Below are 22,957 nucleotides of genomic sequence, written 5' to 3'. Positions count from 1 at the left end.
CAGGATTCTCCTCATTTACCGGCTCGCCACGAATCGGTTTAAGGGAGATATCGAGCTATGGTTTCAGTACCTCGAATTTTGCAGGGCGCGAGGTCACGGCAGGATGAAAAAAGTAATCTGCTGCATTTGCTTCAAATTATTGCTTTTACTTAGTATTATAGGTGTTTAGGAACAGATTTTCAATAGTTTAAATTTTATTTCTGTTTACATTTATGCATAATCCTATTTGAATTTGAATGATAGGGTTTTCAGTTATTGGATATCTTATCGTGGTGTGATTATGTTAGGCATTGGCTCAATTAGTCAGATTTCATCCAAAAGTGCCTGGTGTGTGGATATATGCTGCGGCTTGGGAGTTCGACAACAATCTGAATGTTGCTGCTGCCCGTGCTCTGATGCAAAATGGTTTGAGGTCCTGTCCAGCTTCTGAGGATCTATGGGTGGAGTATCTTCGCATGGAACTCACGTACCTTAACAAGTTGAAAGCTCGAAAGATTGCCTTAGGTGAGGGTAAAGCTAGTGGCAAGAAGAATGCTGATGAGCAACAGTGGAGAGAGGAGAACCAGGACTTGTTCATGTCTTTGGATGAGAATGTGGATAAGATATCTAGCTCTCAAGAAAAACCGGATGTGTTCAGGGAGCATGGCTTGACCCTCCTTGATACTGTCTATAGTGGTGCGATTGAAGCCTTACCAACTTCCTTCGGTCTAAGAACTCGGTTTCTGAATATACTTGAAGCAACAGAGTTGGTTAATTCAGAAGAAATGCGAACAAAGATACACCATGACATGAAAAGGGATTTTTCAAAGGATCCTCAGTACTGGGACTGGCTTGCTAGAGTTGAAATAGCTGATACCAAAGGAGTAAATTCTGTGCAGTTAGGCAGAGCAGTTCAGGTATTAACTTTTAGCAATATTTTGGATTTGCAAAATTTTGAAGCTTATGCGTGGTTGCTGGTCCTGATTCTTGATTATTGCTAGAAATGTTGAAGTATGTAATCGCATATGCTTTTTTTTCTGATACTCTTTTATACTCTTAGAGGGCGTTTACTTTGAGTAATATGATGTAGATAGATAAAAATAATCCAAATTAATCCATCATTTACTTAGATGGATTGATTAATTTTAAACTTGTTTCACCATCTTATCTTGAAATACTCAGTCCTATATTATACTAGTCTGTACTATCAGTCTATCACTCAAAGTAAACACCCCCTTTATCTCCAGTTTTAATCAATACTCACCTTGTACATATGCCTCTTCCTAGGTTTATGAGGAGGGTTTAAAGTCTACGCCATCACCTATCATGGCTGGACTTTATTTAAAGTTCCTCATGGAAGCAGTTGATAGGGATGGAGAAGGTGTCATTCAATTCGACACTCATGCTCCTGCCATTGAGATTGTTTCACATATTTTGGAAGTATTTGAGAAGGCTGAGAGCCTTGGCTGCATTAATGAAGATCTTGCTTGCCAACATGTTTCATATCTTTTACACTTAAGTAAATTGGTTGAAGCCAAGATGCTCGCAGAAAAACTCTGCTCTGGAAAGTTTCCAAATGCAGTGAATTTATGGACTTTACGACTCACCATAGAAATGAAGTGTATTCAGAATAAATCTCTCACACCGAGCAAGGCTGATCTGCTCTATATCTTCGAATTGCTGAGAAATATTCTGAAGAAACTTAGCGTTTCAGAAGCAGAGAGTTTGTGGATTATGGTATGCTTAAATTTTCTAATGCTTTATTTATGTAGTTTTCCCAAAATAAATACTACTACTTTAAAAATGTTAATGCCACCGTTCCTGTTATTCATCCAGAGGGGTTTTATTACATCAAGTCATTATTTTTTTTCCTTACTTTTTAGCTTTTCTAGTTCTCAACATAACTTGGTGGACTTTACTTATGATTGTTGCTGTAGGGGCTGAAATATTTTGCAAATCAGAGACGTCATTTTGACGAGCTTGTTGAGATGTCAGTTCTATTATTGGCCAAAGATGGTGGAAATGATAGCGGTTTTTCACTCTCATCAACTATTGTAAATTATGTACTTCAAAGGGATGGAGTTAAAAGTGCAAGAGAGATGTATAAGAGGTGGTTTCTCATGTAGTATTATCTTTGATTCTTTTTAGTACTACTATTTGTATATGTAATGACATAGTATTTCATAGTATGACGCTGATATTGTATCCTTTTTCTCAACTGCAGATTTCTTGCTTTACCACATCCTGGACTTAAACTATACAGAGATTGTATCGAGCTAGAGTCGAACCTTGCATCTGCTGGTGATAAGACTGGTCTGACCAATGCCCGGAAGCTATATGAATCTGCGCTTACAACTTATGACCAAGATGCAAGCCTATGGCGTGACTATCACTGCTTGGAGATAAAGGTAAATCCTGAGTCTCTTATCTCAATAGTCAATACACAAACACCATATGCAGTAAAAAATGCAAAATAGGTGTTAAATTGCTAACTTTTATCAACCTTTTCATTTGTTTAATGCTCCTATTTGGTACTCTTGTGGACATGGTTTTAATATAATTCTACTCTTCATTTACCAGATGGGAACTTCAGAAACTGCTGCAGGTGTTCATTGGCGTGCTAGAAAAACCCTAAAAAACAATGCTGCCCAGCTCTTATCTACAAAATCATGACGACTTATGTATATCTTAAATCGTTAGCTTTGAGCTAGTTGTTTGCGTTTCATTTTGATTGTTGTATTGCAATATATAAGGAAACAAAGAGCTAAAGCTGTAATTCAATTTTGTTTTCATTTTTTTGGAGGCAAGGATTTGAGTTAACACAATCATTTCATCACATTTATTCTTGTGTATCTTCACCGGACAATCTTACTTCACTTTGAATACAAGATAAGTAGCTGTGATATTGTAGAATAAGGTAGTATTGAGATAAAATGATGTAAGATGCATTTTCTAAGCTTGTATTATTGTTGCTAAAATGTCTCAATAGCTACCTGTTGGCAATATTATACATAATATTTTTGATAACTCTCTTCACACTCTTGGCCACTGTGGACTCACAACCTGCAATAACAAGAGCTGAATAGACTAAGGCAACATTTATATCACAGTAAAATCAGTTTAGGCTGATTTGTTATAAGCTAGAAGTAGAACAATTCTCTAGAGATGGCCGCCCACCTCAAGTGTGCTAAATACAAGTCTCATTCTGCTGGCTACGAGCGATGGCTCTTCCGCGCAGCCCATCACTGCCATTTGCTCCAACTGGAGAGTTTTCACCGGGAGCCTTGATTCCAGTCGTATATGCACGGAAAAGCACACCATTCTTAGTGATAATTAATCAGCGGAAGCTATACAAAGGGGTACATAACATATTCGGATTGCAGAAACGCGCGATGTCATCAACATGAAGACATAAAAAGTTGACATCATCACCACTTACCAGGCCATTCCTCTCATGTAGTAGGCATTTGCTATAATTGCACAGAAGCCCTTCCAAGAGATCAGCATTTCTTCCGACACCGGAGGACTGGATGACCATCTGACTACGGTTGGTTGTGGTGTGCAAAGAATAGTTATGAACACAATGCTCAGCCACATTATACATTCATCCACCTGAAGCAAGTGGCATTGGTCATAACACATAGTGCCGGAGAAACAGGTTTTGTTGCCACCCTCGGCCATGGAAATGACATAAGAGTATTCAAACAAGAAAACGAATCAGCATATGTCGATGAAAAGCAATGAAGCTATGTAGGGGCTCACTTCCTGGGAGATAATGCTGGACCTTAGACCAGTATTTCCACCATAAGTTTGCATTGCCTCAATCTCAACACCAGATTCCTTCATATCAGTCAGCTCTTTCCTCAAGCCCTCGTCCGTGCATCCCAATTCGTATGCGTTTACACCAGCGCTGATGAACTCCTACGAATCATACCATCAGCATCTCCTTCACTAATGAAATAAGCTAACAAGGGGCCAAAAGCTAACTATAGAATATACTTTCAAGTTGTCACCTCCTCCACGCTCTACATAATTCCTGTACCGCCTCAACAAACTGATTGCTATATTACGTGATGACCGGTACTCATTTTCTGGAGAAATAGAATCTTGAGAACGGCACTAGAAGTAGACAGAAACACCGCATAATAAGTCAATCACAATCAAATATATCTACTTATTCATCAAGACTAGATGTGTGTGCTTTGTTGCTGAATAATGGCAAGAAAAAAAACTCACCAGCCACCTTCTTGAAGTGATTTGGTGGGAGAAACCGTGTAGTTTGAGTTGATTACTGAAATTTTGAGGACAAGACCAGTTCGACCGGTGAAACTTGGAATTGCAAGTATGAAACAAGGGCTTTATTATATGTATGGATTTGGAGTTGGTAGTCTCTTGAAGCACATTCAAGTCCATAGGTGTTTGGCAAATGTTAAAGGTAACTGTCAACATAGTTGAATCAAGAGCTTCAACCTGAAACAACAAATGGAGTTTTGCTTCAACATTTTAGCTCAAGAATCACTGAATTAGGCAACAAACCAAGAACAAAATCAGCATGCTTAGTGCAACTCAGTATCACATAATCAGCAAACTTGTTTAAAGATATACCCACAAATAACCATTGAATCTTCCTATGTAAAAAACAGCATATGAAAGGAAACCACAACCCAACTAACTAGAGCTTTAATTGAATAACTACTAGCATGTTTTAGTAGGATTATAACCCAATAAAAACTAAAAATTAACTTATGATCACATGATTGGCATCATCCCACCCAACAAAGAAACAAAAAAAATAAAAATACGAACTTTGAGGAGAACTTAAAATAACCTTAAAAGGGTCTAGACACTTTCATCAGCAACACAAGAAATTGACTGCTTTATCAGAAAAGGAAATTGAACTTCACAGGATCAATTCTTAGGAGATAAATACGAAAGTGGATATAGAAGAGATATGAGAAGAATCTGAAATAATTTCGATGGGGGCCACGAATTTAGTGAATGGCTGTGGAGATTACGCAACAACGAATTATGAATCCCCAGAAATTTGAAAATCACACGCACTCGATTTTTCTGGCTGCGGGAGTTTTGGAGCTTCCAAAAACAGATTCATCCGACGTCGTTTGGTGGAACTAATCCCAGTGGTCCTTATGCTTTTGAATAATCCCATTTCAGTCCCCGAAATTTGTTATTTTTGATGAATTAGCCCTCTTTCTTTATTTGTGTTACTATTTTCAGTAGTCAGCCAGTGTCTGTCAATTGGTAGATGTTTCAGTATTACCATGGCCATGAACTTTGCTGTATAATCACCTTACCTAACACAAAATAGTGTGGTTGGACTATAAAAGTGAAATCCAATTATAAAAAATGATTTCTTTTTTGGTTGGTGGATCAGATTCAATCTTTTCATAAACATAAAATAGTGGTGCAATTTACACTAGAAGCAGACAAAGGGGGAAAGGGTAATTGAATATCTATCACCACTCACTCAAGATTGGTCTTGATCTTGCTGAGAGAGCCTCCTCCACCCACTAAATCCTTTATTTCTTTTACCCATTTTACCCAATTTCAATCAAATAACGTAAATTATACCGCAAATCGAATATATATGCATCGTATAGATACTTGACAAGAAAAAAGAATCCTTCATCAGTTGTTGAGGTACTGGATTTCTTTCTCTGTTGATACTCAATGCATTACGCATTGCATTTCGCAATGGGTTTGCTCAAGATCGTGTTTTTTTCTTCTTGCTAATTCGCATTAGTATGTCGATTTTGTTTCTTTTTCTAACTCTAGGTTGGTTGGTGAGATAATCTTCTTTATTACGCTAATCCGATCTGGTTTCATTAATTCCAATTTTTCTCTGTTTTACTACATTCGATGAGATTATGTTACAAATGTTTTATATTGCTTGGTTGCCGATTGTGCTATTGATGGAAATGTTGGATTTTGCAGTTATTCTGTAGGTTCAATTTTGTGTTAGTTGCGTTGCTTACAAACTGTATGATAAAAAGCCTCGCCGAGCTTTAACTTGTTTGCCTCTGTCTTTTCTTGATGAGTTATCGTTTGAATTAGCCCACCTTTAGTGAATTTCATCATTTTCTGCAATTAGGTGCTTATAAATATGAGGGGAGGGGGATTGTGGCAGCTTGGTCAATCAATTACCCGTCGCTTGGCTCAGTCGGATAAGAAAACAGTTGCTCGTCGATGCTTTGCATCAGAGGCGGACCTCAAGAAGACAGCTCTGTACGACTTCCATGTCGCCCATGGTGGGAAGATGGTCCCTTTTGCAGGCTGGAGCATGCCGATTCAGTACAAGGACTCGATCATGGACTCCACGCTCAACTGTAGGGAGAACGGCAGCCTCTTTGATGTTGCACATATGTGTGGTCTGAGTCTCAAAGGAAAAGACTGCATCCCCTTTCTTGAGAAGCTCGTGATTGCTGATGTCGCTGGCCTTGCACCCGGAACAGGGACTTTGACTGTTTTCACTAATGAGAAAGGTGGTGCGATCGATGATTCAGTTATCACTAAGGTGACTAATGAGCACATTTACTTGGTTGTGAATGCTGGATGCAGAGACAAAGATCTTGCCCATATCGAGGAACACATGAAAGCGTTCACATCGAAAGGTGGGGATGTTTCTTGGCATATCCACGATGAACGATCTCTTTTGGCCCTCCAGGTCAGTCTTTACATTTTAGGCTTTCGATATTCTTCGAGATGTTGTTCTTTTGAGCAGCGTCTCATGATAAGTCGAAGGAGCGACTCCAATAACATTAGTACATGTATTAGGTTTCTAACAAATCAGAACGATTGAAAACATTATGTCGATTCAACTTAGTAGTACTAATTACCTGGTGATTGCTGTACTCACGTGCCTCATTTCTCTTAATATCTCGGTGCAGGGACCCCTTTCTGCCCCGGTTTTGCAGCACTTGACGAAAGAAGATTTGAGCAAACTGTACTTCGGTGAGTTCCAGGTGTTGGATATCAACGGGTCACTTTGCTATCTCACAAGAACAGGGTACGTTGCTTTATTTGGCTCGTCTTCATAAATGTTTACTGAGTAATCGGTCTTTAAGTGATGGCTCGAACTATTAGAATTTTTGCATAGTCGATACGCAGTTCTCTGCAACAGTTGGTTAAGTTGGTAAACTCTCAGGTACACCGGTGAAGATGGTTTTGAAATATCAGTCCCGTCTGAGAATGCAGTCGATCTGGCAAAAGCCATTCTGGAGAAATCCGAAGGCAAAGTGAGGCTGACAGGGCTAGGTGCTCGGGACAGTCTTCGTCTAGAGGCTGGCTTATGCTTGTACGGAAACGACATGGAGCAACACACAACCCCTGTCGAAGCAGGACTCACATGGGCCATAGGGAAGCGGAGAAGGGCAGAAGGCGGATTCTTGGGCGCAGATGTGATACTGAAGCAGATTGAGCAAGGGCCATCTATCAGGAGAGTCGGGCTCTTCTCTGCTGGCCCGCCTGCCAGGAGTCACTGCGAGATTCAAGACGAGAAGGGCCAGAACATAGGCGAAGTCACGAGTGGAGGATTCAGCCCTTGTCTAAAGAAGAACATAGCCATGGGGTATGTGAAATCTGGACACCACAAGAATGGCACCAAACTGAAGATCGTCGTACGAGGGAAGGTCTACGACGGATCCATCACTAAAATGCCTTTTGTTCCTACCAAGTATTACAAGTCACCTTGATTTTTTCTTATTTGTTCAATAACTGTTGCTTCTGAGGTACTACTTTTTCTGGTGAACTCAAAAATGGTGCAAATCAACTATCAAATTTCATGTCATGGAATTTTTTTTAAACTCTTTTCCTTTTGTTTTGCGGTTGGATTGATATTTTTGTAGGAGTTTGAAGTTGATAAAGTGCCTCTGCAATTTGATGATGTTTGTGAAATATAGGTTTGCTTGGTTAAGAAATGTTACCACCCAAATAAAACTTTTGGCATACCCAAATGAGTTATTATCTTGCCGACGACATCTATCCAAAATGACCGTACGTTGGCCAAGCCCATTTCGTGTCCAACTTATCCTAAAGGGAAAAGTGCTCATAATGGACATGAAATAAGCGTTCAGTGTTCGCAAGCACAGTTCATGATCGTGAAAGGTCCGATGCATATTTGGTACAAGGATGTACTCATCAATATCTTGTATGCATGCATTATATTGCACAAAACGATAATCAATAACTATTGCATAACATGGTAATCGATACTGAAGGAGCTAAAACCCCTATTTAGAAGACGAACACACATGCAGTGCGTCAAGCTCTTGGATCGCAAGTGGAAACCCATCTCGAGTGTGCACTCAAGCTCAAACATTCCGAGATTATCAGCTTTATCATTTGTGGTCAATCACAAACCAGAACCAACTCCAACACGATTTAATTGAAGAACTCGGGATGTGCTTTGGTTCCCTCTATGAATGATTGACATATTTTTTTCTTTTTAATTACGATGCATTTTTCTTGTTTAAATTACGTATTTTATTGCTAAATAAAGATTGGGGAGATTTTGATATAATAAACCAACCAAAGATTATTTATAAGTAATACATGATGCATAAGTAGTTTCATAACAATTCTACCTGCATTTCCAACAACCCAATATTTTAGCTTCCAATGGAGGAGGATTCAATAGATTTAAAATAGTAGTATGAAAAAATGTAAACTTTTAAGATGAACGAATAAAAATTTCGGAAGCTGTTGCGAAGATACAGAGAAATTGATTTGAAGGTGCGAAATCTTTTACACGTAAAAGTAGTTGAGTATTGAAAGAGAAAATAAGTGAATTGTGGGTGGCGGCAGTATAAATGAAGGCGGAAATAAAAGGGGATATTTGTGAAGTAAAAGAGGGGAATATTCTATAAACCGTTGACAGTTGAGGAGCAGATTTTCGTAGCACCCGCCCTTCCCCACCGGGCCTCACCTCTATTTACTCACAGTCCTATGATTTATCTCATCTCACCACATTCAATTCAAGATTCACACTCTCTAGCTGCAACTGTGGAGTGAGAATTGAGAAAGAAAGATGGCGTCAGTGGCCAAGCAGTATCTGGCGCAGCTCCAGCAACACCCTCTCCGAACCAAGGTCACCTCACCTCTCCTTCACTTCCCCTTTCCTTGAGTATTTGATTGGATTGTCTTGTATTGTATAATCTGTATTGTTTCCCCCTCCGATTCTAGGGTTGATTGTAAAAAGATGTGATTTTGAATTGAGTTTTGCAGATGATAACCGCGGGAGTGCTGTCGGCGACTAGTGATATTGTGGCCCAGAAACTCTCTGGCATTCCCAAGCTTCAGCTCAACCGCCTTCTTCTTAAAGTGGTAATGTTTGATTCCTCAAATTTTATCATTCAACAACCAAACTGTGGAATACTTATATGATTCTTCAACTTTTCAAATACTAGCTTATTCTTGAGTGATGCTTTTTTGATGTGATGGATTATTGAGATATCTAAGAAATAGCCAGAAAATCCAGTGTGATGATTCTGGTAGTTGTGTGTGTCCCTTTTACTGATTTGTTAGGCAGATGAGGTAATAGATGGCCGCCCTATTATGTTTAGCCTATGGGGGTCGCCACAGATTTATTGCTGGTTTGGTACTGATCTTGAACCGTCCCTCCCGTTTCTTCTTCAATATCGTGTGTTTGCCTAATATTCCCTACTTATTTCGAAAATTGAAGGTCGTTGAGTCGTTTCTAATAGGCTATTATATGAAACATTCTTAGTATCTATTCTGATGATACAAGCAACTCGTTCCGTATCTAGAAGCTCTGGTGGTCCTAAAGACTGATGCTAAGAATGTTTTAGACACTCTTACAAGCAAATACATTGAACATTTGCGGATGCACTTATTGACAGGTTTTCATAGTTTTCAGACATTTGCATTAGATGACAATAGTGACGAGTTCAAGTTGTTCCAATACCGCCATATTTCTGCAGTTACTCGTTATGATTTAAATCCATAAAATGCAGATATTCGGGTCAGCTTATTTGGGGCCATTAGGGCATTATTTCCACATATTGCTGGATAAAATTTTCAAAGGGAACAAGGACACCAAAACTGTAGCTAAGAAGGTACTCCCGATTCTTGTGTTAGTAAGAAATACTTCTATCAGCATTTCTGATGCCTCGATGATTCTTCCTCATAAACAACGAAACTAAAAATGACAGAATTGAATCCTTTCAGGTGGTGCTGGAGCAACTTACAATATCACCTTGGAACAACCTGATGTTTATGATCTACTACGGCTTAGTTATCGAGGGTGAGTCTACACCACAGCTTCTCTCACTTTTAAGTAGTACAATTCCCCGTTGTTATGGCTCCTTAGCGAAATACTGTCGAATTGCACAAGAATCAAGTTAGATGGTAGGAACATACGAATCTCACAAAATGGTGAACGAGAACGCATATAATTTGTATTCCGTGTACGATTTGATTAACTTGTATTTATAATTTGCACAGGGAGGTCCTGGTTCCAGACAAAATCTAAAATCAAGAAAGAATATCCGACTGTCCAGTATACTTCGTGGACAGTAAGTGAAGTTTGAAGTTAAACGTTTTGGTTTTAATGTTATGCTGTTAATTCATTGAGAAAGGCTTAAATATTTGATTTATGCAGTTCTGGCCTGTGGTTGGATGGGTGAATCATCAGTATGTGCCACTGCAGTTCCGTGTTATTCTCCAAAGTGTCGTTGCTTGTTTCTGGTACGGTATATTTGCTCGTCCGATCCCGGAGAGGGATGTGTTTCCATCAATGTTTCTTATTCTCATTTTGTTGTATGATTTACAGGGGAATATTTCTGAATCTAAGAGCCAAGTCTCTTGCAATTGCTAAACCTTGAGGAGATGAGGAAGTTATGTTGTTTGGTTTGGAAATTGTCACCTTGTTTAGCGTAGTCTATTATTTCTGCACTGAAAACTATAATATGTATTGTTTGAGCCATGGTGTTTTAAAACTAATTAAAATTATTCCTATATTATGTTGAATCGATCGACTATGAAAATTGCAATATTCTTGAAGCAAGAACAACACATCTTATGGAAAAAAATATTAATAATCTCTCAAAATCGCAACCTTATTATATACTATATGCAAATTGTTTGTATTTGTATTTAGGTTGTGATTTTATGACATTAAATTAAACTATGCACGTAGTTGTTGTTTTTTTCAAAATTTGACATGACTTTTATTGGATAAAGAATAATTACATATTGAAATGCAGAGTATATTGTAGTAGTATTCAAATTATGAGTTTAAATTGAATAGTAATTAGTAAAAGAATAATGGTGAAGTTCTGAATGACCGAAATCCAATTAAAATATAAACACCAAACGAGGGAAATACTAGAATCATAAAAAATTATTAATACGGGGATGAATTTGCAAATAAGAAGAAAGAAAGCCCCAATTCCCAAATAGCATAAAGAGGGCAAAAACGAATTTCAATTTTGAAACATGGATCCGTCTAATCAAAACCCCATTTCCCTTTCTCCGATTCTCCTCTCAATATGACTTTGCTGAAATTCGTGTGAAAATTGAAGAAATTGCAGAAGAAAAAGATGATCCAGTTGCTTTTCGGCCTTATATTTGCGGAGATGGCGCTGATCGTGGCGTTCGTGTTTAAGACTCCGCTGAGGAAGCTGGTCGTGATGGGGCTGGACCGCCTCAAGCGCGGCCGCGGACCGATCGTCGTCAAGACCGTCGCCGCCACTGTCTTCGTTCTCATGGTGGCCACCGTCTACAATGCGGTTGCGATTCAGAGGCGTTGGATCCAGGATGAGGCTGAAGTTAATCCTACCGATCAGGTCATCCTCGCCACGCGCCTTCTCGAAGCTTCTCTCATGGGTGAGAATTTCCTCTAATTGGATCCTTCTTATGTTTTCTCTAAAATTCCCAACTACGAACGCTTTATTTTCTGATTTGGATTTCGTAACTTTGTACGATTTCTCGGAGGATCAATTTCTGGGAATGGCTACGCTGAGGAAAAACAAAGAGCATAACTTATTGATGTTTATATTCAATTGTTCTTTTCTGTATGCACACTTTGTGAACCGGATTTCCTGTTCATCAACATATATTGTGTCTTTGTATGCCGTGAAATAACTCATTTTTCGGAATTGGTTGTGATGGTCTATGATGTTTTAGGTATAGCAATGGTTTCATGGTGCATCCTTCGAATTTCCTTTTTAAGGTTTTGATTTTGAACTAGAGTGTAAGATTGTGGATTTTAGAGGTCTCGTATGAGTGGAGGTTTTCTTTGTTCGATTAAGACAGTGTGCGGGTGTGAATTTGTATAGCATCCGGCCTTTCGGTAATAGGAAATGCCTTAGTTGGACTTTTATGGAAAATGTCATGCAATGACAGTTCAACTTAAACTGGCATGTGATCTGAATTGGTATACGACGTGCATTGTTTCATTAGCATAATGTAATCTAGTTCATTAGAGCAATGGCAGATGGCTAGCATGAATGTTTCTTATCCATGAATTATGTGCATGGATTGGGGGGACTAGGTGCAATGCTATATGGCTAATGATGTTGAGTTGAATAAAAACTTAATCTGGTTAGGGTCATCGATTTTCCTTGATGGGATCTTTGGCAATAAGTTTAAGTAACCAGCCTGCTTATTTTTATTCACTGGAAGTTGATATTAGCATAAGATCAAAATAATCTTTTGGTGCATACTGGAAAGTGGAAACAGAGTGATGTGAAGATGTAGGTGCTTAATTTATTGGTTAGTTTGCAGTATGCAGTTAACAGTAATCCAATAGGCGTCATGAATGGCTTGTTTTCAATTTGAGGTACCTTGACTTGTATTCTGATCTTGAAACTGAATGTTTTAAGCCGGGCATAATCGTATCACTATGCTCATATTTAGTTAATCTTAAGGACCTGAGAATGGACCTTGTATTTGGTATGCTCATCTTTACTTTAGGACCCAAATACTGACGATATAAAATTGATATTCTGAAAATAAACTCACTGTTTTATTGGTATTCGTTAGTTTGGTAGCAGTAAATATTGCCTCATAATTCGTGGAAGTGTATAATTTTGATGTTCTTAAATTTTTAAATGTTCTGAAGGTTCTTGGCTAATCCATGTTCTGGGACCACCATTATAAAAAATGGTGAACTTTACCTTCCTTTAGGCCTACCAACCTGCCATTTCAATTCTCTTTCACTTGAAAGCTAACATCAACACATTCTCCATGTTATTGTGGAAGGGTTTCTATACTTTTCACTTTAAGCATGCTCTCTTAACTGTCTTAACACATGCTATTACCTGGTTAAAAATTCATTCCATATTCTGGAATTTATTTACTTTCCCAAGAATTTAATATACATCAATTCTGGTGCAGGATTCTCCCTATTCCTCGCCCTGATGGTCGACAGGCTGCATCACTACATCCGGGAACTGCGTATAAGGAGGAAGAGCGCGGAAGCTGTTAAGAAACAAAATCGAGTGTTTGATGATAACAGGTCTCCAGCACCCGAGGAAATCAAAGTACTGGAAGACGAAATGAGTAAACTGCGTGGGATGATAAGTAGGCTGGAGAAACATCTTGCTGAAAAGAGTAAAGAGGCAAGCAGTGCAGAAGCCAATGCGGTGGCCTTGAAGAAGCAATCGGAAGGCTTTCTTCTTGAATACGACCGCTTGCTTGAAGAAAACCAAAACCTTCGAAGCCAACTTCAGTCTCTCGATCGACATTTTTCCTTTTCTGATAGCAAAAAAGTGATGTGAGGCATCGTTCTAGATATTGTGGCTTTCTTTTTTTTGGGTTTTTGGCACGCACTTGTGTTATACTATAGCAGCAGTTTCCCTCCACCTTCCAAGAAAGAGTCTCCAGTAGAAGAGGCTCCATTTTTTGTTTACCTTTTCTTGTTTTAGTCATTTCTACAATGAACAAATACAGATACCCAAAAATGTTAAAAGTCTTTTTATGAGATATCTTTACAATCAAACAATTTTATTTTGTATTAGTATATTTCTATAAGTGCATATGCAACGGCATAGGGCCAGCCAGTTCCGTGGGGACGTAATGAAAAGGCCATGATCAATTAAGGGAAGTGGCGAGTAAGGGATGCACATTGTGGATGAGTAGTAGGTTATCTCCAACCATTTTACACCAAAGTCAAACTAATTTTTAGTACATGTCACATTAAAAAGTGGTTTTACTCCAAGCATTTACACTAAATTCAAATTTTACATCATTTTTTAGTATGCATTAGCACCACCATATTTGGTGTTGTTCTATAAAAAATCCAAAATGGGTTTGGATTTGGTGTATGGTTGGAGAAATTTTCTATACCAAAAATGAGTTTTGGTGTATGGTTGGAGATAGTTTAACTTTGTAATTTTTAATTTCTACATTCTTAAGCTCATTAGTGTAGTAGATTTCTCTTGTTCTTTTGCCGTTGCTTGATCATCAATAGCAAGTTTTGCTATATTTGATTTTGTACATATTCAAGATGATGGTTGGATTTGAATGACACAAATATAGTATAATACTACTATATTATTGATTGTGTTGAGTGAATAGCATACGGATGTGTTATTTGCCTTGTGTGATTATTGTGATATGAGCTGGAATTTCAGAGCTGTTAACATGTTTATGGCCTAAGAATATCAAATAATGCAATTCTTGTTGAAATATCCAATGTATGAAATAAAACCCTTTCATTCTTTTTATAGGAGTAGAAAATAATAACATGTCTCTTTGATTTATGTACAGATTTTTGTAGTTGGTCTTTGGAGGCATGAAGAGGTGATTCTGCATGAAAAGGTGATTCTCCAAGTGTGAACATGAAAGTGTGTTACTGGTGGAAAGTAAGTGGTGATGACATTACACTTAATTTCTTATTAATTAACAAAATTTAGATAGTCAAAGAGGTAGGGCTAATCAAAGTACATGTTGATGTTCAAGTGAAACTGAGAGAAGAATCATTTTGTCTGAGAAGCCTATCAGTATTTAGAGCTGTGAGTATGAGCATTGCCACAAAAACCAACAAAGAGAGTGAAGAAAGTAGTAGCATAAGCCCACCCGCCGCCACACCCGTCACTTCTTCCGCGTACTGCGTTGATGCCACCGCCACGAAGCTAATGGGAAACGAGTACGCCCACCATGCCACGCTGAACTTCTTTATCGATTTCTTGAAATACGCCGGCCGACACATCTGTTCTCAGATCACACATATACGTACGAATTAGCAATCAGTCTCGTCTCTCAGTCTATGATATGATATGTTATGAGCACGAATGGACACATTGTACATACGAGGTCACGAGGATGGGCTTCATCTTTCTTTATATTTTCTACTATCAAATTTGGTAAATTTTTATATTCAGTCCTTACTAAATTGACGTAACTGAAGACCAAATTGCTAGAGGTTATAGGATTAAAAAGTACTGAAATTGCACGGGGAAAGAAAAAATAAAGAAACTTCATTGTTATATGAGTTTGTCTGATGAAGGAAAAGAATAGACGCAGAAAAAAATATTGGCAAATTGTCGGAAAACCCTCAAGTTTGTTTATTCGCAACTTTAAAAAATACTCCATCCGTCTGCGAATAAGAGTCTCATTTATTTCCATCACGGGTTTCGAAATATGAATGGAATAATTTAGTAGAATGTGGGGCATAGTAGCATTGTAAAAATGAACAGAGATTCCTATTCGTGGACGGACCGAAATAGAAAAATGGACTCCTATTTGAAAAGTGGGAGGAGGTAGCCAATAATATCATTATTTGAAAATTTTCTCGATCATAAATTTGCATGGCGCCGGATTTTCGATTTTCGTCATGGAATAATTGAGAAAATTTTCAAAGTTATGATATGTAGTAATTGATTATTTTTCAAAAATGGGAGGATTGATTTGAAAATTTTTCAAATTTGATGGTTTTTCCGACAATTTTCCCCAGAGAATGGAGTTGCGACAAATATTTTTTCATGCGAATGCGACACTCACCAACGACGCGAGAAGGAAGAGCGAGAGGAAGAAGAGCATTTTGCATGCCACCCCAAACCCCCCCGAAATCGCGCTCCACGCCAGGCACGCCGCGCTCGGCGTGCCAAAAAACAAAAAGGAAACGGGCCTCAGCGCGGCCCGAAACCCGGTCAAACGCTGATACAGCGTTATAAACACGACCACATAATGCACCAACCCGACCGCAAAGAGGCAGAGCGCGGTCTCCCTCCACCCGGCCGCGGCCGCGGCCCACGCGCCCACGAAGTTCCCCACCATCGGCAGGTGGCTGGTGGGGTTCGCCACGGCCGACAGCGGCCGCTTCTCGCTCGTGAACCACTGCCCGTACAGCTTGATGTCAAGCGCCACGATGGGCGCCACGAGCGCCCACAGCAGGGCCTCGTGCGGGAGGCGCACCAGGACCCGCTGTGGCGTGGCGCGGAGGAGGAGGAGCCACGAGATCCACGGGACGAAGAGGAAGTTGACCGCCACGCGGTCCGAGTACTCGGCCTTCACGAGCCACAGATGGAACACACACCTCAAAATGTAGAGGGTTGAAATTAGGGTGAGGGTGCATAGAGAGAGCCAAGTCATCAGCACGGCCCATGGGCCAAGGATGCGATCCGCCACGACGAAATTAAAATTAAAATTTGATTTTAATTTCGTCGTGGCATGATCGTCGATTAAGGTGTTGAGAAGCACGGCTTGGGCGCCGAGGGAAAGGGAGATTGTGAAGTAGCCTGCATTGACTCTTGTTAGAACTGACGAAGCCGAAGCAGCTGCTGCTTCGGCTTCGTCGCCTTTGCGATTTTCGACAACAATGTCGATGGAGTTCGGCATTGGAGCTCGATTAGTGTTAGTGTTGTTGCCCTAATTGGGAATTTATAGCAATGTTAGGTTTAATTTAATTGAACGAAATGTATTACGTATGCGATTAACTCATGGGAGAATCCACTAAGATAGTGTGTTTTGATATTGGTACAGTTTCTTCGTTGCCTAATTAATAAAGTTAATTAAAGGTGTGATAGGAGATAAGCCACTAATGTCGCCATTACCAACCTAGCTTTTTTACTTTACCTGAATATCCACATTATCAGCATGATTAGGAAATAATGTTTTTCCACCAAAATGGAAATGGATATAATGGATGTTAGACTTTCCTGATTTGGTCATGCATATGCTTATCCACTTATTAGGATAAATTAATCGATTTTTTGTGTCTCGCATACCACTATTACTATATTTGTTTAGTTTTTTTCCGTCAATTTCAATTTTTTGGATTTAAATTTACCTTGCAACGATATAGGGAAATTATATCCAAATGGAATTAAGATTATTTAGTTAAAATAATTAGGCTGCGTGAATTGATAAGATGTGCTTTTGATTATTACTCCTACCATCTAATAATTCTATTGTGCTTAAAATAGTGCGTCATAGTTCAGTTTATTTCCATTTGGAATGAAAAAAATAAAAGCACTCGCACATTAAATGTTCTTCACAATATTACTAGAAATTAGTGGTTAACATAAAAACCACTTAATCATCATAGGAATTTCATTTTATTGTAAAATGTAGATATGGAAAAAATGAAGTACTCAGACACATTATAATTTCAACACATATATCAGAAATTAGCGGTTAACCCAACCACTTGAAACAATCATCATAGTACTTTTGCACCAGCCGGGAATCGAACCCGGGTCTGTACCGTGGCAGGGTACTATTCTACCACTAGACCACTGGTGCTTGACGTTTTCATGCCTCTGTATATGCTATTTCTCGGATAAACCATGGCTGTTCAACACTATCAATCGTGTAGCTTGATTACGAGCCGCTGTCAGGTTTGAGTTCAACATCGAATATAGAGGTTTTACAAGTAATTATCACCATGATAACAATAGTAACTATGAGTGCTCTCTTATTCCGACTTTCCGTTAGCTTCCAATAGCACAACTATGAATGCTCCCCTATTCCGACTTTTCATTAGCTTCCAGTAGCACAACAGACACACGATGGTTTATCTACCCCTAGGCGGATGTATCGACAAAATTATGGAGAATTCAAGTGAAGGCCATTGCGAGAAACAGAAAATGACCAACAAACGTAACAGTAATATACGGAAACAGAAGATCTTCCATACAAGGTTTTAAGCAGAGAGCATGCATTTTTTTTTTACATATTCTGTTCACCAGTCAATCTATGCGATGTCCGCTCTTGGATGTAAAAAAACAAACCATATGTCCATATTAACATTAAAGAGATGATGATGCATGGCTGCTCTAAGCAGCTTCAGCAAATCCAACTCTCTGTTTCCCAAAGTCGACCATATTAACATTAAAGAGATGATGATGCATGGCTGCTCTAAGCAGCTTCAGCAAATCCAACTCTCTGTTTCCCAAAGTCGAACACGGTGTGGTAACGCCCCATAAACATATCTCCCAAGATCCTGCACATCAGTTTCATACCACAAAAGTCACCATCTTGAATCAACAAATCACAAAGAACGTTAATCAATTGGTTGGGAGGAAACGTACCAAAGAGGTCCACGTGGAGGAGGAATGTCGATACCGGTAAAACCACTTATGCACTGAGCTTCATCCCCCTCGCCTACCTTGAGTATGTACTGATTATACCACCATAAAAATACCAATAGTTAGCAACAATTATTCCAAGTGTAGAGAGAAACTGCTAGACTGTTACACTAGCAAAAAAGGCCAATACTTGACATTGTGTGGTAATTACTGATCAAGGATGAAGAAACATAACAAGCAATCATCATATTTAACTAAACACAGAGAGTGCTATATTTGAGAAGCAACTTAAGCAGATGTATACATACCTCTGCTGGAGAGAGATCAAAAACTTTGCCACCAATTGTGAAGGAGATAGTTGGCATGGAGGGAATGGTTGCACAGTCAACAGCTGACTCTCCCATGGGACTTGGGAGTCGCTCGCAAAGCTATGGTGTTATCATGACACAAGTTAACATTAGATGAGAGTAAAAATTAAACAACAAAGTCAACGAATACACAGGCGTACCTCATTGACATAGTTCAAGATGCGCTCTTGAGTTTGGTTTTGTCTGAGTTGATTTTGAATCCAAACAACAGTCATTTCACAGACAGAGCACATTGCATCATTCAAACCAGATGATTTGCCATCTTTTTCATCCACCACACTCTCAATTCCAGCACTATACAGACAAGTGTCAAGAACTTGAGTAAGACACAAAGACCTAACACACTCAAAAGCACTTTCCAGACCAGTAGTTCACATTTAGAGTCAATATACTGGTCCAACACAAGAATGCTCAGACGGGGATGGGGTAAGATGCTAAGCACAAAATTAAAATGATTCACCTCACACCACGGGTTCCATCAAATGTGCATAGACCCACTTGGGAGCATACCTTCTTTGGTTCAGTCTGTCAAATTGAGCAAAGTACATGTGAGGAAGATATAAGGCCCCTTAGGAACTTTAACACTATGTGAGAGTGAGACTAGAGAAATTGCCATGTGAAACTAGATACTTGTTCCTTACCTCTGCCATAAGAAGTTCTATGATCATTTGACCATATTGTCCAACAACAGCCTTGCACTCCTGGCTAACAACTCCAGCAGCCCCAATGGCATGGTTAATCATTGCCACCACAGTCTACAAACATCTCAGAGAACAGAAGCAATCACATGAAAAAGTCCAACAAGCTTCAAACCGTTAAACCAAATTCATCTTTCTCTCGTACATTAGAGAGAGTAAACCTAAAATACTAAGTCTATGGGCTGCAGTGTACTAGCCAAGCACAAATAAAAATTTATCTCTCGATGCTGGTATTAAAAACTGGTGAAGAAAACTAGTAATCTTGCAGCTCACACATCACCACCAAGTGGATCACTGGATATCAAGGACAAACAGAAGCAGAAGAGTAACATAGCCATAGAACACATCAGTTTTCACTCAAACGAAATATACATCACATTTAGAAGCACAATCAGAATGTAAAGGTAGTGCATCTAAATAGATCCAATCATCCAATATTGCAAGAAGTGCAATTTATAATGGAAGACAAACAAAAAGATCAAAATAAATTGTTTGAAACAAGCATACCGTTGGACCAGCAAAGAGAGAAGTTCCAGAGTCCGCAATTGCAGAACATCCACCATTACAGTACCCTATGACACACAATAATAAGCTAAAAGAATTATTCATTGGACAAACACACAATATGAGATTATGCCTGGAAATGGCTGCATAATATCTGTATCATATTCTTTCTACCAAAATGGCTAATGCTGTAAGGGACCACTGAAACAGTACATACCACTTTCTTTTCCATCAATTAGCACATCACCCATGTCAAACTGTAGACAGGACAATCCAGAGTGAAAAACGTATGCAATATCCTAATTAAGCTTTAAATAACAAAACTTCGTGAATAAACCAACCTGCCAGTACCCTTTCTGAGACACGGGAACATATGTATGTTTACCAATATAATGGTGTTGATCAACTCCACCAAAAACTAGTTGACCACCCTCCTCCTCCTTCAAATCTCGGTTGAGCCAAAATGAGAAGACTGGCTCTCTAACGAGACCTTGCTTGACCATGTTGTACCTGGAAGAGATAGAAATAGTTAACTTTAGCATCCCTTAAATGAACGTGACATTGCATAGATGCCAACTATCAAAACCTTATCAATGGGAGCTGAATGACATAGTAACAAGGAAATCCTGGCTCTTGAAACAACCCGTTCAATCACCATAATGCAACCCCAAGCAAACTCAAATAAGAGTAAACAGCAAAATATCATACCACACTGGAGTTGAATTTCCAACTGAGATCTCTTTGAAACCAAGTCCCAGGATGCCATCAAACTTGGCCACCAAAAATGTAACACCAGGTTCTTTCGTTGCCTCAATAAACTCCTGGAATAAGTCAAGGACACCACTGTAAGTAACCGAATCCTACTACCCTCTACAACATAAACTAAAAGAGTAGGGAGGACCTGGTTCTTCACAACTAGGTGGCCGACTTTGACGTTGTCCTCACTGAAGAATCCAGAGATAGCCCCAGTCCCATATTGGATAGCAGCGGATTTTCCTGTAGACCAAAAACAATACAGAAGATTTTTATTTTATCTCTGTGCATAACCTACATTATGTCACATTGCAGACTAATGCATACCAATATCATGATAAAATCCTATTAACTGATACAAATCCATGGAACTTGTTAATAGGTCGAAGGGAAATAGCAATGGTACAATGCAAATAAAAACAGATTACCAAGTACAAAGGAATGAAGGATTCTCCAGAAATAAGTACATGCCATATGTAGTTACATCCAAAGAAAATTTATCAAGTATCAACAGCACCATGTTTTAGTCCGAAAATTAGCAATGCATCAGAACAAATTAACTTCTTAAAGTATCCAATATCATATGAATCTTTGGCTTAAAAGCACAGGAGAAATACGCAACATGATAATATGAGAATGAAAAAGCAGGGGATAACACACCATTCTTCTTGTAAGTACTTGACTGGCTGGACTTGTACTTGGAGTGGAAAAAACAAGGAACCTACACCAAGTAGCAAAACCCTTTTTATATAGGGGCGTGTTTTCCCTTCTACAAAAACCACTTCAAAATTTTCAATAGTAAAGACTTACAGAAAAGTAACATTTGGCAGAGGGAACCCACAGATTGGAGCTACCCGTGTCAAAGATCACAGTGAATTTCTGTGGGGGAGTACCAATACCAATCTCTCCAAAATACTGGGCATCCATATAGTTCTTCAGCGCAACAATGTCAGTATCTGCAGACTCACCATATTTACCCCGGAAATTGTACTTCCTAATTGTGGCTCTCAATTTGTCTGCATCCTTCGACTCAAGACGAGCAGCAAGTCGATTGTTTTGATCAAACTTCATCTTTTTAAGTCCTATTCTTAGCAATCCATCATCCGATGCAGAAAATGCAAGAGAAAAGAACAGGCTTGAAAGGAAAAAGGTGAAAGCAACAGCTTTATATCGGGTCCCCATTTTACCTGTAACACGGATTAACAAGTTATCTATTGCTCTGCTAAGACGACAGTTATGTAACCACTAGACGATCGAAAAAAGGCCCAAGCAAGCTGCAGCATGCTATATGACGACTGTGTGTATAGTGCATACTCCCTTACAGTTTAGGCTAGTTTTATCAACTTGATAAGCACTTATCTTAGATTCCACATTTCCATGAGACAACTATCAAATCAACCATTCCAACCTACTTTACTCACCATTCAATCAAAGAATTTGTCAATTTTATGAATTTAGTCAGTTTCCCCTTTCACCAGCATACATAAACGCATCAAATAAGAAAGAGTAACAAACTACTACTCCAACATAAGCTAAATTTAGAAAGGGTGAAATGAAAAAAATAAACACTACGACGAACAGAACATTCAAGGACAAAAAATCATAATCCATCACTCAAAAAAAATGAATAATCCATCAGTCCATAAAATCTGTATAATCCATCAGTCCAAATAATCTATAATCAATATTCGTAGTGCATGCGTCGTTTGAATAAGGAAAATCCAAAATCAGAAGGCTGAAATGATCACAAATCGAAAATGGATGATTAAAACCTAACAAAAACCCTTGGATCACATCTGTATTTCTTCTCATTTTCGAAACAGTAACAAAATGTACCTCGCGTATTGAGCAAAATAGAAAAGATAAAATGAAGAATTCTTAACAGAAAGAAGGCATACGAAATACATGAACACACACACTCACCGAGAGGTTGAAGACAGACGAGATGCAAAAGCAATCTAGCAGTGACGAAATGGATGAATGGGGAGGGTGGCGAATAAAGAGGAAGTAACCAAAATATATTTGGAGAAACAGTTACAGTTTCTCGAAAATCGCAGCCGTTAAGAGAAGGCCTCGTACTTTTCCACAGCCGTTGGATTGTTATAGTAAGCTCGCGTGTGTCGCGGCGCATGAAGATTATGATGCG

The 22,957-nt window shown here is 38.9% G+C and overlaps 7 protein-coding genes and 1 non-coding gene across 10 annotated transcripts; 4 read left to right on the top strand and 4 right to left on the bottom strand.

Annotated features, from left to right (window-relative positions):
- Nucleotides 1-6: 6 nt before the first annotated feature.
- Nucleotides 7-2,786, top strand: LOC125204351 (U3 small nucleolar RNA-associated protein 6 homolog). Its single transcript, XM_048102985.1, has 6 exons — nt 7-112; nt 288-896; nt 1,267-1,716; nt 1,917-2,089; nt 2,204-2,387; nt 2,560-2,786. The coding sequence occupies exons 1-6, from the start codon at nt 104-106 to the stop codon at nt 2,650-2,652; spliced, it is 1,518 nt and encodes a 505-aa protein (XP_047958942.1). The 5' UTR covers nt 7-103; the 3' UTR covers nt 2,653-2,786.
- A 98-nt stretch (nt 2,787-2,884) lies between these two features.
- Nucleotides 2,885-4,640, bottom strand: LOC125204369. Its single transcript, XM_048103021.1, has 7 exons — nt 4,585-4,640; nt 4,216-4,449; nt 3,979-4,098; nt 3,742-3,900; nt 3,419-3,591; nt 3,157-3,262; nt 2,885-3,042 (listed from the first exon to the last, which is right to left on the bottom strand). Exons 2-7 carry the CDS (start codon nt 4,426-4,428, stop codon nt 3,013-3,015), a joined length of 801 nt encoding a protein of 266 aa, XP_047958978.1. The 5' UTR covers nt 4,429-4,449; nt 4,585-4,640; the 3' UTR covers nt 2,885-3,012.
- A 785-nt stretch (nt 4,641-5,425) lies between these two features.
- Nucleotides 5,426-7,783, top strand: LOC125204360 (aminomethyltransferase, mitochondrial). Its single transcript, XM_048103010.1, has 4 exons — nt 5,426-5,637; nt 6,089-6,661; nt 6,885-7,003; nt 7,142-7,783. The coding sequence occupies exons 2-4, from the start codon at nt 6,101-6,103 to the stop codon at nt 7,686-7,688; spliced, it is 1,227 nt and encodes a 408-aa protein (XP_047958967.1). The 5' UTR covers nt 5,426-5,637; nt 6,089-6,100; the 3' UTR covers nt 7,689-7,783.
- Nucleotides 7,784-8,795: 1,012 nt separating this feature from the next.
- On the top strand, nt 8,796-10,983 carry LOC125201029 (peroxisomal membrane protein PMP22-like). Its single transcript, XM_048098902.1, has 7 exons — nt 8,796-9,082; nt 9,220-9,318; nt 9,969-10,070; nt 10,183-10,258; nt 10,459-10,529; nt 10,616-10,701; nt 10,787-10,983. Exons 1-7 carry the CDS (start codon nt 9,023-9,025, stop codon nt 10,836-10,838), a joined length of 546 nt encoding a protein of 181 aa, XP_047954859.1. The 5' UTR covers nt 8,796-9,022; the 3' UTR covers nt 10,839-10,983.
- Nucleotides 10,984-11,437: 454 nt separating this feature from the next.
- LOC125201028 (B-cell receptor-associated protein 31-like) lies at nt 11,438-13,941 on the top strand. Its single transcript, XM_048098900.1, has 2 exons — nt 11,438-11,841; nt 13,354-13,941. Exons 1-2 carry the CDS (start codon nt 11,556-11,558, stop codon nt 13,734-13,736), a joined length of 669 nt encoding a protein of 222 aa, XP_047954857.1. The 5' UTR covers nt 11,438-11,555; the 3' UTR covers nt 13,737-13,941.
- Nucleotides 13,942-14,655: 714 nt separating this feature from the next.
- LOC125217084 (S-type anion channel SLAH4-like) lies at nt 14,656-16,819 on the bottom strand. Its single transcript, XM_048118912.1, has 2 exons — nt 15,961-16,819; nt 14,656-15,169 (listed from the first exon to the last, which is right to left on the bottom strand). Exons 1-2 carry the CDS (start codon nt 16,795-16,797, stop codon nt 14,915-14,917), a joined length of 1,092 nt encoding a protein of 363 aa, XP_047974869.1. The 5' UTR covers nt 16,798-16,819; the 3' UTR covers nt 14,656-14,914.
- An 813-nt stretch (nt 16,820-17,632) lies between these two features.
- Nucleotides 17,633-17,703, bottom strand: TRNAG-GCC. The gene has a single exon. It is a non-coding gene; the product is annotated as a tRNA-Gly (tRNA).
- A 369-nt stretch (nt 17,704-18,072) lies between these two features.
- On the bottom strand, nt 18,073-22,957 carry LOC125201082 (aspartic proteinase-like). Of its 3 annotated transcripts, none has more exons than XM_048098994.1 (15): nt 22,735-22,957; nt 21,622-21,998; nt 21,472-21,532; nt 20,960-21,054; nt 20,767-20,879; nt 20,400-20,568; nt 20,276-20,315; nt 20,062-20,126; nt 19,498-19,611; nt 19,317-19,381; nt 18,997-19,150; nt 18,797-18,916; nt 18,492-18,580; nt 18,282-18,403; nt 18,073-18,199 (listed from the first exon to the last, which is right to left on the bottom strand). In XM_048098994.1, exons 1-14 carry the CDS (start codon nt 22,940-22,942, stop codon nt 18,319-18,321), a joined length of 1,755 nt encoding a protein of 584 aa, XP_047954951.1. In that variant the 5' UTR covers nt 22,943-22,957; the 3' UTR covers nt 18,073-18,199; nt 18,282-18,318. The 3 variants fall into 3 exon arrangements, with proteins under 3 accessions (XP_047954951.1, XP_047954952.1, XP_047954950.1); XM_048098995.1 differs by having other exon boundaries at nt 18,073-18,259; nt 18,342-18,403; XM_048098993.1 differs by having other exon boundaries at nt 18,073-18,403.

The sequence above is a fragment of the Salvia hispanica genome, chromosome 1, assembly GCF_023119035.1.
Source record: "Salvia hispanica cultivar TCC Black 2014 chromosome 1, UniMelb_Shisp_WGS_1.0, whole genome shotgun sequence".
Classification (NCBI taxonomy): domain Eukaryota; kingdom Viridiplantae; phylum Streptophyta; class Magnoliopsida; order Lamiales; family Lamiaceae; genus Salvia; species Salvia hispanica.
Note: the sequence above shows the minus strand (reverse complement) of the source record. Positions and strands in the feature narration are given on the sequence as shown.

What these genes read in the sequence shown, in the direction of transcription:
- LOC125204351 (XM_048102985.1), top strand. An exon ending in AGTTAGGCAGAGCAGTTCAG is followed by an intron (nt 897 to 1,266) that starts GTATTAACTTTT and finishes GCCTCTTCCTAG; the next exon opens with GTTTATGAGGAGGGTTTAAA. An exon ending in GCAAGAGAGATGTATAAGAG is followed by an intron (nt 2,090 to 2,203) that starts GTGGTTTCTCAT and finishes TCTCAACTGCAG; the next exon opens with ATTTCTTGCTTTACCACATC.
- LOC125204369 (XM_048103021.1), bottom strand. Translation starts at nt 4,428, where the DNA reads ATGTTGACAGTTACCTTTAACATTTGCCAAACACCTATGGACTTGAAT. An exon ending in TCACTTCAAGAAGGTGGCTG is followed by an intron (nt 4,099 to 4,215) that starts GTGAGTTTTTTT and finishes GTCTACTTCTAG; the next exon opens with TGCCGTTCTCAAGATTCTAT. An exon ending in TTGTATTTAGCACACTTGAG is followed by an intron (nt 3,043 to 3,156) that starts GTGGGCGGCCAT and finishes TTGTTATTGCAG; the next exon opens with GTTGTGAGTCCACAGTGGCC.
- LOC125204360 (XM_048103010.1), top strand. Translation starts at nt 6,101, where the DNA reads ATGAGGGGAGGGGGATTGTGGCAGCTTGGTCAATCAATTACCCGTCGC. An exon ending in GATCTCTTTTGGCCCTCCAG is followed by an intron (nt 6,662 to 6,884) that starts GTCAGTCTTTAC and finishes ATCTCGGTGCAG; the next exon opens with GGACCCCTTTCTGCCCCGGT. An exon ending in TGCTATCTCACAAGAACAGG is followed by an intron (nt 7,004 to 7,141) that starts GTACGTTGCTTT and finishes GTAAACTCTCAG; the next exon opens with GTACACCGGTGAAGATGGTT.
- LOC125201029 (XM_048098902.1), top strand. Translation starts at nt 9,023, where the DNA reads ATGGCGTCAGTGGCCAAGCAGTATCTGGCGCAGCTCCAGCAACACCCT. An exon ending in ACCGCCTTCTTCTTAAAGTG is followed by an intron (nt 9,319 to 9,968) that starts GTAATGTTTGAT and finishes CATAAAATGCAG; the next exon opens with ATATTCGGGTCAGCTTATTT. An exon ending in TCCAGTATACTTCGTGGACA is followed by an intron (nt 10,530 to 10,615) that starts GTAAGTGAAGTT and finishes TGATTTATGCAG; the next exon opens with TTCTGGCCTGTGGTTGGATG.
- LOC125201028 (XM_048098900.1), top strand. Translation starts at nt 11,556, where the DNA reads ATGATCCAGTTGCTTTTCGGCCTTATATTTGCGGAGATGGCGCTGATC. An exon ending in TCTCGAAGCTTCTCTCATGG is followed by an intron (nt 11,842 to 13,353) that starts GTGAGAATTTCC and finishes ATTCTGGTGCAG; the next exon opens with GATTCTCCCTATTCCTCGCC.
- LOC125217084 (XM_048118912.1), bottom strand. Translation starts at nt 16,797, where the DNA reads ATGCCGAACTCCATCGACATTGTTGTCGAAAATCGCAAAGGCGACGAA. An exon ending in TCTTCCTTCTCGCGTCGTTG is followed by an intron (nt 15,170 to 15,960) that starts GTGAGTGTCGCA and finishes ATCTGAGAACAG; the next exon opens with ATGTGTCGGCCGGCGTATTT.
- LOC125201082 (XM_048098993.1), bottom strand. Translation starts at nt 22,942, where the DNA reads ATGCGCCGCGACACACGCGAGCTTACTATAACAATCCAACGGCTGTGG. An exon ending in CTCAGAAAGGGTACTGGCAG is followed by an intron (nt 20,316 to 20,399) that starts GTTGGTTTATTC and finishes TCCTGTCTACAG; the next exon opens with TTTGACATGGGTGATGTGCT. An exon ending in GATGGAACCCGTGGTGTGAG is followed by an intron (nt 19,151 to 19,316) that starts GTGAATCATTTT and finishes TTGTCTGTATAG; the next exon opens with TGCTGGAATTGAGAGTGTGG.